At 50.5% G+C, this 12,491-nt stretch overlaps 1 protein-coding gene across 1 annotated transcript in view; it reads left to right on the forward strand.

Moving 5' to 3' along the window:
• The first annotated feature begins 1,081 nt into the window (after positions 1-1,081).
• RDM1 (RAD52 motif containing 1) overlaps positions 1,082-12,491 on the forward strand; it is a 33,697-nt gene continuing 22,287 nt past the window's right edge. The window contains exons 1-2 of the mRNA XM_044297573.1: positions 1,082-1,222; positions 10,531-10,710. Of these exons, the coding sequence (XP_044153508.1) occupies positions 1,124-1,222; positions 10,531-10,710 (279 nt within the window). The 5' untranslated portion in view covers positions 1,082-1,123. The remainder of the gene's footprint in view (positions 1,223-10,530; positions 10,711-12,491) is intronic.

The following is a 12,491-nucleotide window of genomic DNA, read 5'->3' on the forward strand; positions in this document are numbered from 1 at the left end:
CACTGGCGTTTTGGCTTTCCGATTGTGAGATCCGTCATGAGCTCTCACAAGCGGTCCAAAACGGATCAGTTTTGCCCTAATGCATTCTGAATGGAAAAGGATCCGCTCAGAATGCATCAGTTTGCCCCCGTTCAGTCACCATTCCGCTCTGGAGACGGACACCAAAACGCTGCCTGCAGCGTTTTGCTGTCCGCTTGACGAATCCTAGCCAAACGGTTTTTTTTCTGACACAATAGAAAATGGATCCGTCCTTTATTGACTTTTAAAGGAGTTCATGACGGATCCGTCTTGGCTATGTTACAGACAATACAAACAGATCCGTTCATGACGGATGCATGCGGTTGTATGATTGTAACTGATCCGTTTTTGCAGATCCATGACGGATCCGCCCAAAACGCGAGTGTGAACGTAGCCTAAGCCACAGACAGGCCAGACGAGAAAGTGGAGCAGAACTGCCCTTCTTTGTTAATTCTGAGAAATTGGGGATTTGAGTATTCAATTTATACTAAGGAGGCATCACTCTGTATGCAGACCTCCCAGGAGTCCTTTTTTTGGAGGGACGGCCCCTCTTTTTGACCCATGTCCCTCTTTTCTCTGAGGGATAGATTTACATTATTACATTTACCATATTGATCCAGGAAGTGCTTCTCTGGTCCCTCTCTGTATATTAGGGCCTGACTTCTATATTATTTTATTATTTGATGCAATTTGGATTTTAGAAATTTCGATATACAGATTATTTTTGCACTATTGTGCACTAAGAAAATTCTTAAAGAAAAATGGACTTTCCTCTTTCCCTCTTTGGGAGGTATGCGGTTACCACATTATTACTACTGTAAAAAATATTAACACTTCCATCTGAATTATTTGCGCACAAAAATCCATCCATATCCTGGCCTTCAGGGACAGGAGTCCAGATAAACCCATAGGAAAACCTAGAACACATACTTAGTCTATGCCCAATACAAAAATGGCCGCTAAAGTTTACAAAATTCATTGATGACGCAACGCTTGATGCGATCACGTGACAATTCAAAGTTCTCCGATTCGCTAAAAGTGAAAATAGGCGGGGTCGGTTTTTACCCCCCTTGGCGCGAGCCTTCTATTAGCAGCAGGTCAGGCCATGGAGCCTGAGGTGTTGACTTTCACGATCCCGACAGAAAGTAATAAAATCGTCTTTGTGTGGAACATCACGGCGCAGCTACCGGAGGCGGACATTTATGTGAGTCTCGTCTGTACCGCCTGACACCATAGAGCTGAATGGTGTGCGCATCTACAGCCTGACCTTGTCTGTGTCTGATCTCGTGCTTTCCTATAAGCAAGTATTGTGGTGAAATCATATTACAGAGGTATCAGGCTCAGAGACCTGGGGATAATACAGTTATTACGGGCATATGGCTGCGTTATACCTAGAGAGGGCGGGACTAATATATCCCTGTGTCATGCTCCGCCCCCTTTCTCCCTGTACAAGGGGTAATGGTGTATCAGTTTTGTCCGGAGTGTTCCTTTAATAATGGGGGGATTATTAATGCAGTTTTCTGGTGTAAAAAGGCGCAAATGTTTGTGCAACCAACTTTACGTTTGTTTATGCCGCTCTCTGGTATTCAAAAAGAGGAGGGGCGTGGCCTTTGCAGCTTGTCCGATTTTCTAGTTATTTTCCAGAAAACTTCCATCAGTTACATTATGCCCTCTTAGTAATTTTGGCGCATCGTATACCCTCACAGCGTCCGATTACGAATGGCGTATTACATGCTGTTCTTAAAGGGGTTGTCTCACTTCAGCAAATGGCATTTATTATGTAGACAAAATTAAAGGGATTAACCAACCTCTAAAATGACCGGGCACCTCATATGGGTTATACTTACCCTGCTCCCCGACACCCTCATCCCTCCTGATCTCCACACGGCAGCCACAGGCCACGTCGCGGGCAAGCCTCCCTAGCGTCACCCGCGATGAGATGCAACAGGGACCGTGCGGGGATCACAAGCAACATGGGGAGCGGGGTAAGTATAACCCATATGAGGTGCCCGGACATTGGGAGGGTCATTATAGAGGTTGAATACCCCTTTAGAACAATGCATTTCGCTTACCTCCCAATTTTTTGAACTTTTTTTCCTACATATTTCTATACCAATAGTTTTCTTTTACACAATAGCGCAAAAATGATCTGAATATAGAAGTTTTATATATATTTTTTTTAATTTGCATCAGATAACGAAATAATGTACAAGACGCGCTCCAATATACAGATAGGCACCAGACAAACACTTCCAGGGTCAGCAGATCTACAGACGTGGACAAAATTGTTGGTACCCTTTGGTCAATGAAAGAAAAAGTCACAATGGTCACAGAAATAACTTTAATCTGACAAAAGTAATAATAAATTAAAATTCTATAAATGTTAACCAATGAAAGTCAGACATTGTTTTTCAACCATGCTTCAACAGAATTATGTAAAAAAATAAACTCATGAAACAGGCATGGACAAAAATGATGGTACCCCTAACTTAATATTTTGTTGCGCAACCTTTTGAGGCAATCACTGCAATCAAACGCTTCCTGTAACTGTCAATGAGACATCTGCACCTCTCAGCAGGTATTTTGGCCCACTCCTCATGAGCAAACTGCTCCAGTTGTGTCCAGTTTGAAGGGTGCCTTTTCCAGACTGCATGTTTCAGCTCCTTCCAAAGATGCTCAATAGGATTGAGGTCAGGGCTCATAGAAGGCCACTTTAGAATAGTCCAATTTTTTCCTCTTAGCCATTCTTGGGTGTTTTTAGCGGTGTGTTTTGGGTCATTGTCCTGTTGCAAGACCCATGACCTGCGACTGAGACCAAGCTTTCTGACACTGGCTAGTACATTTCTCTCTAGAATTCCTTGATAGTCTTGAGATTTCATTGTACCCTGCACAGATTCAAGACACCCTGTGCCAGACGCAGCAAAGCAGCCCCAGAACATAACAGAGCCTCCTCCATGTTTCACAGTAGGGACAGTGTTCTTTTCTTGATATGCTTCATTTTTTCGTCTGTGAACATACAGCTGATGTGCCTTGGCAAAAACTTCGATTTTTGTCTCATCTGTCCACAGGACATTCTCCCAGAAGCTTTGTGGCTTGTCAACATGTAGTTTGGCATATTCCAGTCTTGCTTTTTTATGATTCGTTTTCAACAATGGTGTCCTCCTTGGTCGTCTCCCATGTAGTCCACTTTGGCTCAAACAACGACGGATGGTGCGATCTGACACTGATGTTCCTTGAGCATGAAGTTCACCTTGAATCTCTTTAGAAGTCTTTCTAGGCTCTTTTGTTACCATTCGGATTATCCGTCTCTTAGATTTGTCATCAATTTTCCTCCTGCGGCCACGTCCAGGGAGGTTGGCTACAGTCCCATGGATCTTAAACTTATGAATAATATGTGCAACTGTACTCACAGGAACATCTAGTTGCTTGGAGATGGTCTTATAGCCTTTACCTTTAACATGCTTGTCTATAATTTTCTTTCTGATCTCTTGAGACAGCTCTTTCCTTTGCTTCCTCTGGTCCATGTCGAGTGTGGTACACACCATATCACCAAACAACACAGTGATTACCTGGAGCCATATATATAGGCCCAATGGCTGATTACAAGGTTGTAGACACCTGTGATGCTAATTAGTGGACACACCTTGAATTAACATGTCCCTTTGGTCACATTATGTTCTGTGTTTTCTAGGGGTACCATCATTTTTGTCCATGCCTGTTTCATGAGTTTATTTTTTTACATAATTCTGTTGAAGCATGGTTGAAAAACAATGTCTGACTTTCATTGGTTAACATTTATAGAATTTTAATTTATTATTACTTTTGTCAGATTAAAGTTATTTCTGTGACCATTGTGACTTTTTCTTTCATTGACCAAAGGGTACCAACAATTTCTCGCCCATTTTCCTTGGGGGACACAGACCTTGGGTATAGCTCAGCTCCCTAGGAGGCGTGACACTAAGTAAAACTGTTAAGCCCCTCCTCCATCAGCTATACCCTCAGCCTGGAGATAGAGGCTACCAGTTTTAGCTTAGTGTCCAAGGAGGCAAGACACTCCCTGCTACTGCAGGGCTGTTTTCTCCTTGTTGTAATTTTATTTTATTTTTGTTTTTTCCTAGAGATACCAGAGACGCATTGGGCCTCTCTGCTCTCCCGGGGTGAGCTGCGCCAGTGCCAACTTATCTGCACTGCTGCCTCCCCCACAGAAGCAATAGGAGGATCTGGGCAGCAATGGCTCCCCTACATCCCGCCAGCTAGGGGGTCGCCCGCACGCAAAGCCCCTCTCCCAGCTTCCTGCCACTGCGGTGCCAGTAGCTGAAGGGGCGACCCTGCTGGAAGGAACTGAGGGTGAAGACAGGTGAGATGGCTTTTCCAGCCCATACCCTGTCCCTATCGGCAAGCATGTACCCCTCTGGGTTTGAAGGGGGGCACCCGTGGTCGCTCATTCTGAGCGCTCCAGCAGACCCTCCCCAGCTCTCCTCCGTGTATCCTGCACCCCCACGCCGTTTTCCCCCATTTTCAGGCTACTCTTCAAGACGGCTGATCTCTCCCTCTCTCCCTCCCGCCGCCGCCCGCTCCGTTCCGAACGGGGGGCGGGGCTTATGCCCGACATGACCATATCGGCATCGGCGGGGCAGGGGACAATGGTGGCAGAAGGTCACCCACCTGGGAATAATCGCCGCACTCTTGGGGCCTGCGGGCCCTTTATTTCATGGCACCCTGCTTCTTCTTAGCCCTGCGAGGTTTTTCGGCAGCAGGGGGCGTGGCTTACGCGCGCGCGCGCCATTTTGGGGGCGGAGTTAGGTTCTCCTTCACAGGAGACATTTCAAGCGCTGGAGGGGGCGGAGCTTGTTCCCCGCGCTTCTGCTGAATTCTTCCCGCGTTTCCTCACTCCTAGACAGGAAGCTGGGACACGTGGGGGACTCTGAGCACCTGGTGTATCGCTCGGCTTCTGTGGGCGCTATCTGCAGGCTCTCTGCTGTTTGCTGCTCCCTGCTGCTGCTGCTGCTGCAGCTGCTGCTGATCCTCTCTACTCCTGACGTTCTTCTGAGGCACTGGTAGGACAGTTAACCCTCTCCTACCCCTCCTGGTCATAGCTGCTATATCCCTTGTGGTCTCTGTATTGGGGTACGACCACTTTTTCAGCATGTCAGATCCCACGGGTGCCCCCAAACCCTGGTACCATGCCTGTACCGCCTGTAAGGAACTTTTTCCGCGGGGGCAATCTGAGCCGCATTGCCTTGCATGTCAGGCCCCGGTGCAGGGCCCGCTTCCCGCTGCGCCCCCCGGTGCCTCTGAACCCCCTGACTGGGCTAGGTCTCTGTCTCAGGCGGTGGAAAGCCTTACACACGTAGTGGGCCGTCTCGTGGATAGACCGCCTCTCCCGCAGGCTGCCACAATCCCTGTCGCACCCGCTGGGACTACCGTTTCTGCCGCCCCCACTGATTCCCTGCCTCCCAGCGAATCTTCCAGGGCCCGGCATATTCAGAAACGTTCAAGGGTTGAGCGCACATCTTCTCCAGATGCTTCGCTCTCTCCGCCATGCGTGCGAGCTCAGTCAAGTCTATCCTCTCAAAGGGATACGCTTTCTGAGGGAGAACTGGCGGATTCGGACGTGGACATGGACTCAGAGCTTCCGTCCAAATTGGCGTCCGCGGTGGGGCATCTTATCACTAGCATCCGTGATACCTTTCACATACACGATGACCCCCCCAACTCTGAACAGGCCGGCGTGTCCTTTCTTCGCCCCAGACAGGCCTCCAAGGTCTTTCCCATCCACGCAGATTTTTCTTCTGTGGTGTCCAAGGCTTGGACCCGGCCTAACGTCCGCTTTGTTACACCCAAAAAGCTGGACATTTGTTATCCCTTTCCAGCGGATTCTGTGACCACGTGGACGTCCCCGCCTAAGGTTGATCCTCCCGTGGCTCGCCTGTCCAAAAGCACTACTATTCCTGTACAAGACGGATCTTCCCTCCAGTCTGCTGAGGACCGTCGTACGGAATCCCTCTCCAAGGCCATATTTACTGCCTCTGGTTCGGCCCTTAGACCGGTCTTTGCCTCCGCCTGGGCTGGTAAAGCGGTCTCTGAATGGGGTTTGCAACTGGAACGGGAGTTAGGGTCGGACGTCCCTCTACAGGACCTCCGTTCCTTAGCCCAACTAATTGTCCAGGCCGGAAAATTTGTCTGTGAGGCCTCTCTTGATGCGGGTGCCCTCATTGCCCGTTCCTCTGCCCTGGCAGTTTCTGTCAGGAGGGAACTCTGGCTGAAGGTTTGGGCGGCGGACGCCGCTTCCAAACGCTCTTTGGCTGGCCTACCGTTCTCGGGTTCCCGCTTGTTCGGAACCCGTCTGGACGAACTTATATCTGAGGCCACGGGTGGGAAGAGTACTCACCTCCCCCAGTCCAGGCCGAGGGGCGCCCCCCGCGGTCGCGCTGGTTCGTCCCGTTTTCGGTCCTTTCGCAAGCCCACCGGGTCTAGACCCGCGGCCGGTTCTTCTTCCTCTGGCCCAGCCCAGGATAGACGCAAGAAGCCGTTTTTTCGGACGCAATCTACCTGGCGCAAGCCCCAGCCCACACGGGCTCCCTCAGGCCAGCAGCCCTCTGCCTGAAGGTGCGCCCCCACCCACCCGGGTGGGGGGCCGCCTTCTACTGTTCAGGAACGTATGGCGGGCCCACATCTCAGACGCATGGGCGCTCGAGATTGTATCTTGCGGATACAAGATCGAATTTGCGTCCATTCCGCCAGACCGTTTTTTCCGGTCCCGTCCTCCGCGGGATCCCGTACGAGCGGCCGCCTTCTTCACGGCCATTCGCTCTCTAATGGACAAGGGTGTCGTCGCCCCCGTGCCTCCGACGGAAAGGTTCAGGGGGTTCTACTCGAACCTCTTTGTGGTTCCCAAGAAGGAAGGCTCAGTGCGACCGATCTTGGACCTAAAGCGCCTGAACCGTTTTCTCCGACTGCAGAGATTCCGGATGGAGTCTCTCAGGTCCGCAGTGGCCTCCCTGGAAAGAGGGGATTTCATGGCCTCAATCGACGTTCAGGATGCATGCCTCCACGTTCCGGTTGCTCCATGTCATCACCGCTTCCTGCGCTTCGCGGTGGGGGACGATCACTTCCAATTCGTCGCCCTTCCCTTTGGTCTGGCGACGGCTCCTCGAGTATTCACCAAGGTCCTGGCCCCTGTCTTGGCCCTTCTGCGTTCAAGAAGTGTTTTTCTTCTCCCTTACTTGGACGACATCTTGGTCAAGGCACCCTCCTTCTCTCAGGCATCCGGCAGTGTGGGACTCACTCTGGAGACCCTGACGCGGTTCGGTTGGATCATCAACCACCCCAAGTCTTCTCTTACCCCCTCCAGACGGCTGATCTTCCTGGGGATGCTCCTGGATACGGAGTTGGCGGAGGTCCGCCTTCCGTCGGACAAGCGTCTGGCCCTTTGCGGGTCTGTTCGCGGTCTCCTCCGTCATCACCGCCCTTCCCTCAGATCCAGCATGCGGTTGTTGGGGAAGATGGTTGCCTGTTTCGAAGCGGTGCCGTTCGCACAATTCCGATCCCGCACCTTTCAGAGGGCAATTCTGTCGGCCTGGGACAAATCACCGAGGAGTCTGGACAGGACCTTTCTTCTGCCTCCCCTGGCTCGGGCTTCCCTCAGCTGGTGGTTGCATATCCCTCTACGGGGGAGGTCCTTCCTCCCACTGAACTGGCTGGTGATTACCACCGATGCCAGCTTACGGGGGTGGGGGGGGGGTTTTCCCTCCCCGGTCCGTCCAGGGCGTTTGGTCTCTATCGGAGTCCAGACTTCCAATCAATATTCTGGAACTGAGGGCGATTCTTCTGTCCCTCAGACACTGGACCCATCTACTGAGGGGCCACCCTGTTCGGATCCAATCGGACAATGCCACGGCTGTGGCATACATAAACCATCAGGGAGGCACTCGCAGCGCTGCAGCGATGCAAGAGGTGACCCTCATTCTCCTCTGGGCGGAGGCGCATGTGCCGGCCTTATCCGCAATTTACATCCCGGGGGTGGACAACTGGGCGGCGGATTTCCTGAGCCGGTCCACCATCGACCCGGGAGAATGGTCCCTGCACCCAGAGGTGTTCGAAGCCCTTTGTCTTCGCTGGGGTCGCCCCGACGTGGACCTCATGGCTTCCAAATTCAACCACAAGGTCCCCCGATACCTGGCCAGGGCACGGGACCCGAAGGCGTACGGCGCCGACGCGCTCGTCCTTCCGTGGCGCGAATTCTCCCTTCTGTACGTCTTTCCTCCTTTCCCCCTCCTGCCACGGGTTCTTCGGAGGATCGCGGCAGAGGGCGTTCCCGCGATTCTGATCGCCCCGGATTGGCCCCGCCGGTCTTGGTACGCCGACCTAATGTTGCTGTTGGCAGACGCACCGTGGCCACTGCCCTCCAGGGAAGACCTTCTCTCTCAGGGACCGATCTTCCACGAGCATTTAGGCTCGCTACGTTTGACGGCGTGGCTATTGAGACCGCCGTCTTAACGCGACGGGGTTTCTCCGCGGACGTAGTCCGCACCATGATCCGTGCTCGTAAGCCCGTGTCCTCTAGGATCTACTATCGGGTTTGGAGGTCCTATCTGGGGTTCTGTGAGTCCCGGAGCATCCCACCTCTCCGGTTTTCTCTTCCCACGATCCTGTCCTTCCTCCAGTCGGGTCTGGACCTGGGGCTGAGCCTCAGTTCTCTGAAGGGACAGATTTCGGCGCTGTCTATTCTTCTCCAGCGTCCCCTGGCCCCTCTGGGGCCAATTAAGACCTTCTTACAAGGGGTGGCTCACTCTGTTCCGCCGTACCGCCCTCCAGTTCCATCCTGGGACCTGAATGTGGTGCTCTCGGCGCTCCAATCAGCCCCCTTCGAGCCTTTACGGGAGGTCTCCCTTCGCCTTCTGTCCTGCAAGGTCATTTTTCTTGTGGCCATCACATCTCTCCGACGGGTGTCGGAGTTAGCGGCTCTTTCTTGCTCCGAACCTTTCCTGATCTTCCACCAGGATAAGGTTGTGCTTCGGCCTGTCCCGTCCTTCCTGCCAAAGGTGGTCTCCGCCTTTCACATCAATGAGGACATCGTCCTTCCGTCGCTCTGTCCCTCTCCTTCCCACCCCAGAGAACGGGAACTGCACCGTCTGGATGTGGTCAGGGCGTTGAAGATTTATCTGGAGGTCACCGGATCCTTTCGGCGCACGGACTCCCTGTTTGTGGTTCCGGAGGGTTCGCGCAAGGGTTTGGCGGTCTCCAAGGTGGCTATTGCCCGTTTCATTAAACTGGCGGTGTCTGAGGCTTATCGAGCCAAGGGTAGAGCTCCGCCTTTCAGCGTCACTGCTCATTCCACCAGAGCAGTCGGAGCTTCCTGGGCGCAGAGGCATCGGGCCTCGGCTGAACAGTTGTGCAAAGCAGCCACTTGGTCCTCTCTGCACACTTTCACAAGGTTCTATAGAGTGCATACGCATGCATCAGCGGATGCTGCTTTGGGCCGCCTGGTTTTGCAGGCAGCGGTTTCCTGATGCTCCGGTGGTGGTCCGCCTTGGGTTTGTGGTCCCTCCCTTCTTGGACTGCTCTTGAACGTCCCAAGGTCTGTGTCCCCCAAGGAAAATGGGCGAGAAAAGGAGATTTTTGTATAACTTACCAGTTAAATCTCTTTCTCGCTCTTCCTTGGGGGACACAGCACCCACCCTTCTGTGTTTTGTTACAGGGTTATGGTCTGGCGCCCCGTTGGGTTGCTGGCTGGTTGTTTCCGTTATTGGTTGTTATCCTTTCACTACTTGGACACGCAACTGGTAGCCTCTATCTCCAGGCTGAGGGTATAGCTGATGGAGGAGGGGCTTAACAGTTTTACTTAGTGTCACGCCTCCTAGGGAGCTGAGCTATACCCAAGGTCTGTGTCCCCCAAGGAAGAGCGAGAAAGAGATTTAACTGGTAAGTTATACAAAAATCTCCTTTTTGTCCACGTCTGTATACCTCAGATCAAAAAGAGGGACACTTGGGAGGTCTGCACTTACTAATGTATTCTTATTATCCATATTGCCTCCTTTGCTGGCTGGATTCATTTTTCCATCACATTATACACTGCTTGTTTCCATGGTTATGACCACCCTAAAAATCCATCCGTGGTGGCCGTACTTGCACACTATAGGAAAAATTTGCCTATGTGCGTTCCCGCAGTTTGAACCACTACTTTTCCTTTAGTGTGCAAGCACGACCACTGCTGCTGGATTACAGGTGGCCGTAACCATGGAAACGAACAGTGTATAATGCAATGGAAAAACGAATCAAGCAAGCAAAGGACGCAATATGGATAATAACAATACATTAGTAAGTGCCTTGTGTTAACTTTCTCTATATGATAAATGCCATTTGCTGAAGTGAGACAACCCCTTTAATAAATGCCACCCATTGTGTCACCTAGCTGTTTTATGGTGAGGGTCACAACGGGGCTGGTGGTGGATTTGCCAGTAGTGATTTCTGGGGTGACCCATTCTCTCACACGTCTCTTTTTTTTTGTAGTGCTCTATGCAAAAAGTGTTTTCTCACTTTGGACCTCTGTACTCCCTGAAGCTGTTGCCAAATGCTGGTGTGGCAGAGCCTGGTTACTATGCCGTCATAAAGTACTTCTCCTCCCAAAGTGCCAAGAGGGCACAGGCCGCCTGTGACAAGAAGCATCTCTTTCAGGACACCCCTGTGAAGGTAAGTGCTGATTTAGGTCCCTTTCACACGGGCGAGTATTCCGCGCGGGTGCAATGCGTGAGTTGAATGCATTGCACCCGCACTGATTCCTGACCCATTCACTTCTATGGGGCTGTTCACATGAGCGGTGATTTTCACCCATCACTTGTGCGTTGCGTGAAAATCGCAGCATGTTCTATATTCTGCGTTTTCCACGCAACGCAGGCCCCATAGAAGTGAATGGGGCCGCGTGAAAATCGCAAGCATCCGCAAGCAAGTGCGGATGCGGTGCGATTTTCACGCACAGTTGCTAGGAGACGACCGGGATGGAGACCCGATCATTTTATTATTTTCCCTTCTAACATGGTTATAAGGGAAAATAATAGCATTCTGACTACAGAATGCATAGTACAATAGCGCTGGAGGGGTTAAATTTTTTTTAACTCACCTTAATCCACTTGCTTGCGTAGCCGGCATCTTTTCTGTCTCTTTCTTTGATGATTGCAGTCAAAGGACCTGTGGTGACGTCACTCCGGTCATCACATGATCCATCACCATGGCAAAAGATCATGTGACGGATCATGTGATGACCGGAGTGACGGCACCACAGGTCCTTTGACTGCAATCAGCAAAGAAAGAGTCAAGAGATGCCAGCTACGCAAGCAAGTGGATTAAGGTGAGTTAAATTATTATTTAAATGCAAGGAAATGTCGCACTAAGATGAGAAGGGGATCCAAAAGGGGTGCACCCACTAACAGACAGCACCCAGTCTGAAAAGTAGGATAAATATAAGAAATTAAAGTGGGGCACTCACTAAAAGTATAGGGATCTTGAATTTATTTGAGACAATAAAAGTACAATAAACGTCATAAAATATCAATAATGCAATATAATAACAAGGTTATACTAAAATTGAATAAAGGAGATACGGTACTGTCGATGATAGGCAATAATAATAACAACAATAAAATGAATAAAAAGAGAATTAAATACACAACTGGTTAAATGAATGAATTGATAAAGATCCCGATGGATATAATTAAAATGTTGAGTTCATGCATCAACTATAGAAGCGTTCACTAGTTGAATCCTGAAGAAAAAGTTCCATGTATGATAATCCGCTCCGACAACCAGTCTTTGAGTAATTGTCTCAAGCAAGAAGGATCAGGGTCCCAAGCGTATGCAGCTAACTGCCTATGTTAGATATCAGTTTGGCTGCTAATACGTACAGCGGCATCCCGCTGTAGTGATGCGATCGCTTACAAGTGGGGTGTACAAGTGCTTACCCGAGGCTTCTGGATGGTAATTCCTCGACACGGTGTGTTAGTATACTGCACCGGTCTCAAGGGTTGATATCTTGTTTCAGATTTGGCGCCAGTTAGAAAGTTTGTTACACGCGGTTTAGATTACCTGCGTGGTGCAACACCGATGGTTCCGGTGATTGCTCTGGCCCACAGATGATAGCTTCCAGGCTTCTCGGACTTGTAGACCCACTTTGTCCTGGTGGGGGGAAGGATACCAGACACGTTTCGGGGATTTACAAAGCAGACCCCTTCCTCAGTGGTTGACGGCCCCCTGTTCGTATTCCGTCTTTATAGGGCATGGGAGACGAGGAAAAACTGGTTCGGAATTCGGATTAGGATCAAATAGGACTGTCTGTTATTTTATATCCGGCATATCGTCAGTCATATCGTTCATATAGTTAGATAAGTGGTATTAATGTATCATATAGATAAAGAACATCGGAATAAAAGTAAAAATGTTAGTGTAAAACCGTATATACATATAAGCAATTACGGGCT

The sequence above is a fragment of the Bufo gargarizans genome, chromosome 6, assembly GCF_014858855.1.
Source record: "Bufo gargarizans isolate SCDJY-AF-19 chromosome 6, ASM1485885v1, whole genome shotgun sequence".
Classification (NCBI taxonomy): Eukaryota; Metazoa; Chordata; class Amphibia; order Anura; family Bufonidae; genus Bufo; species Bufo gargarizans.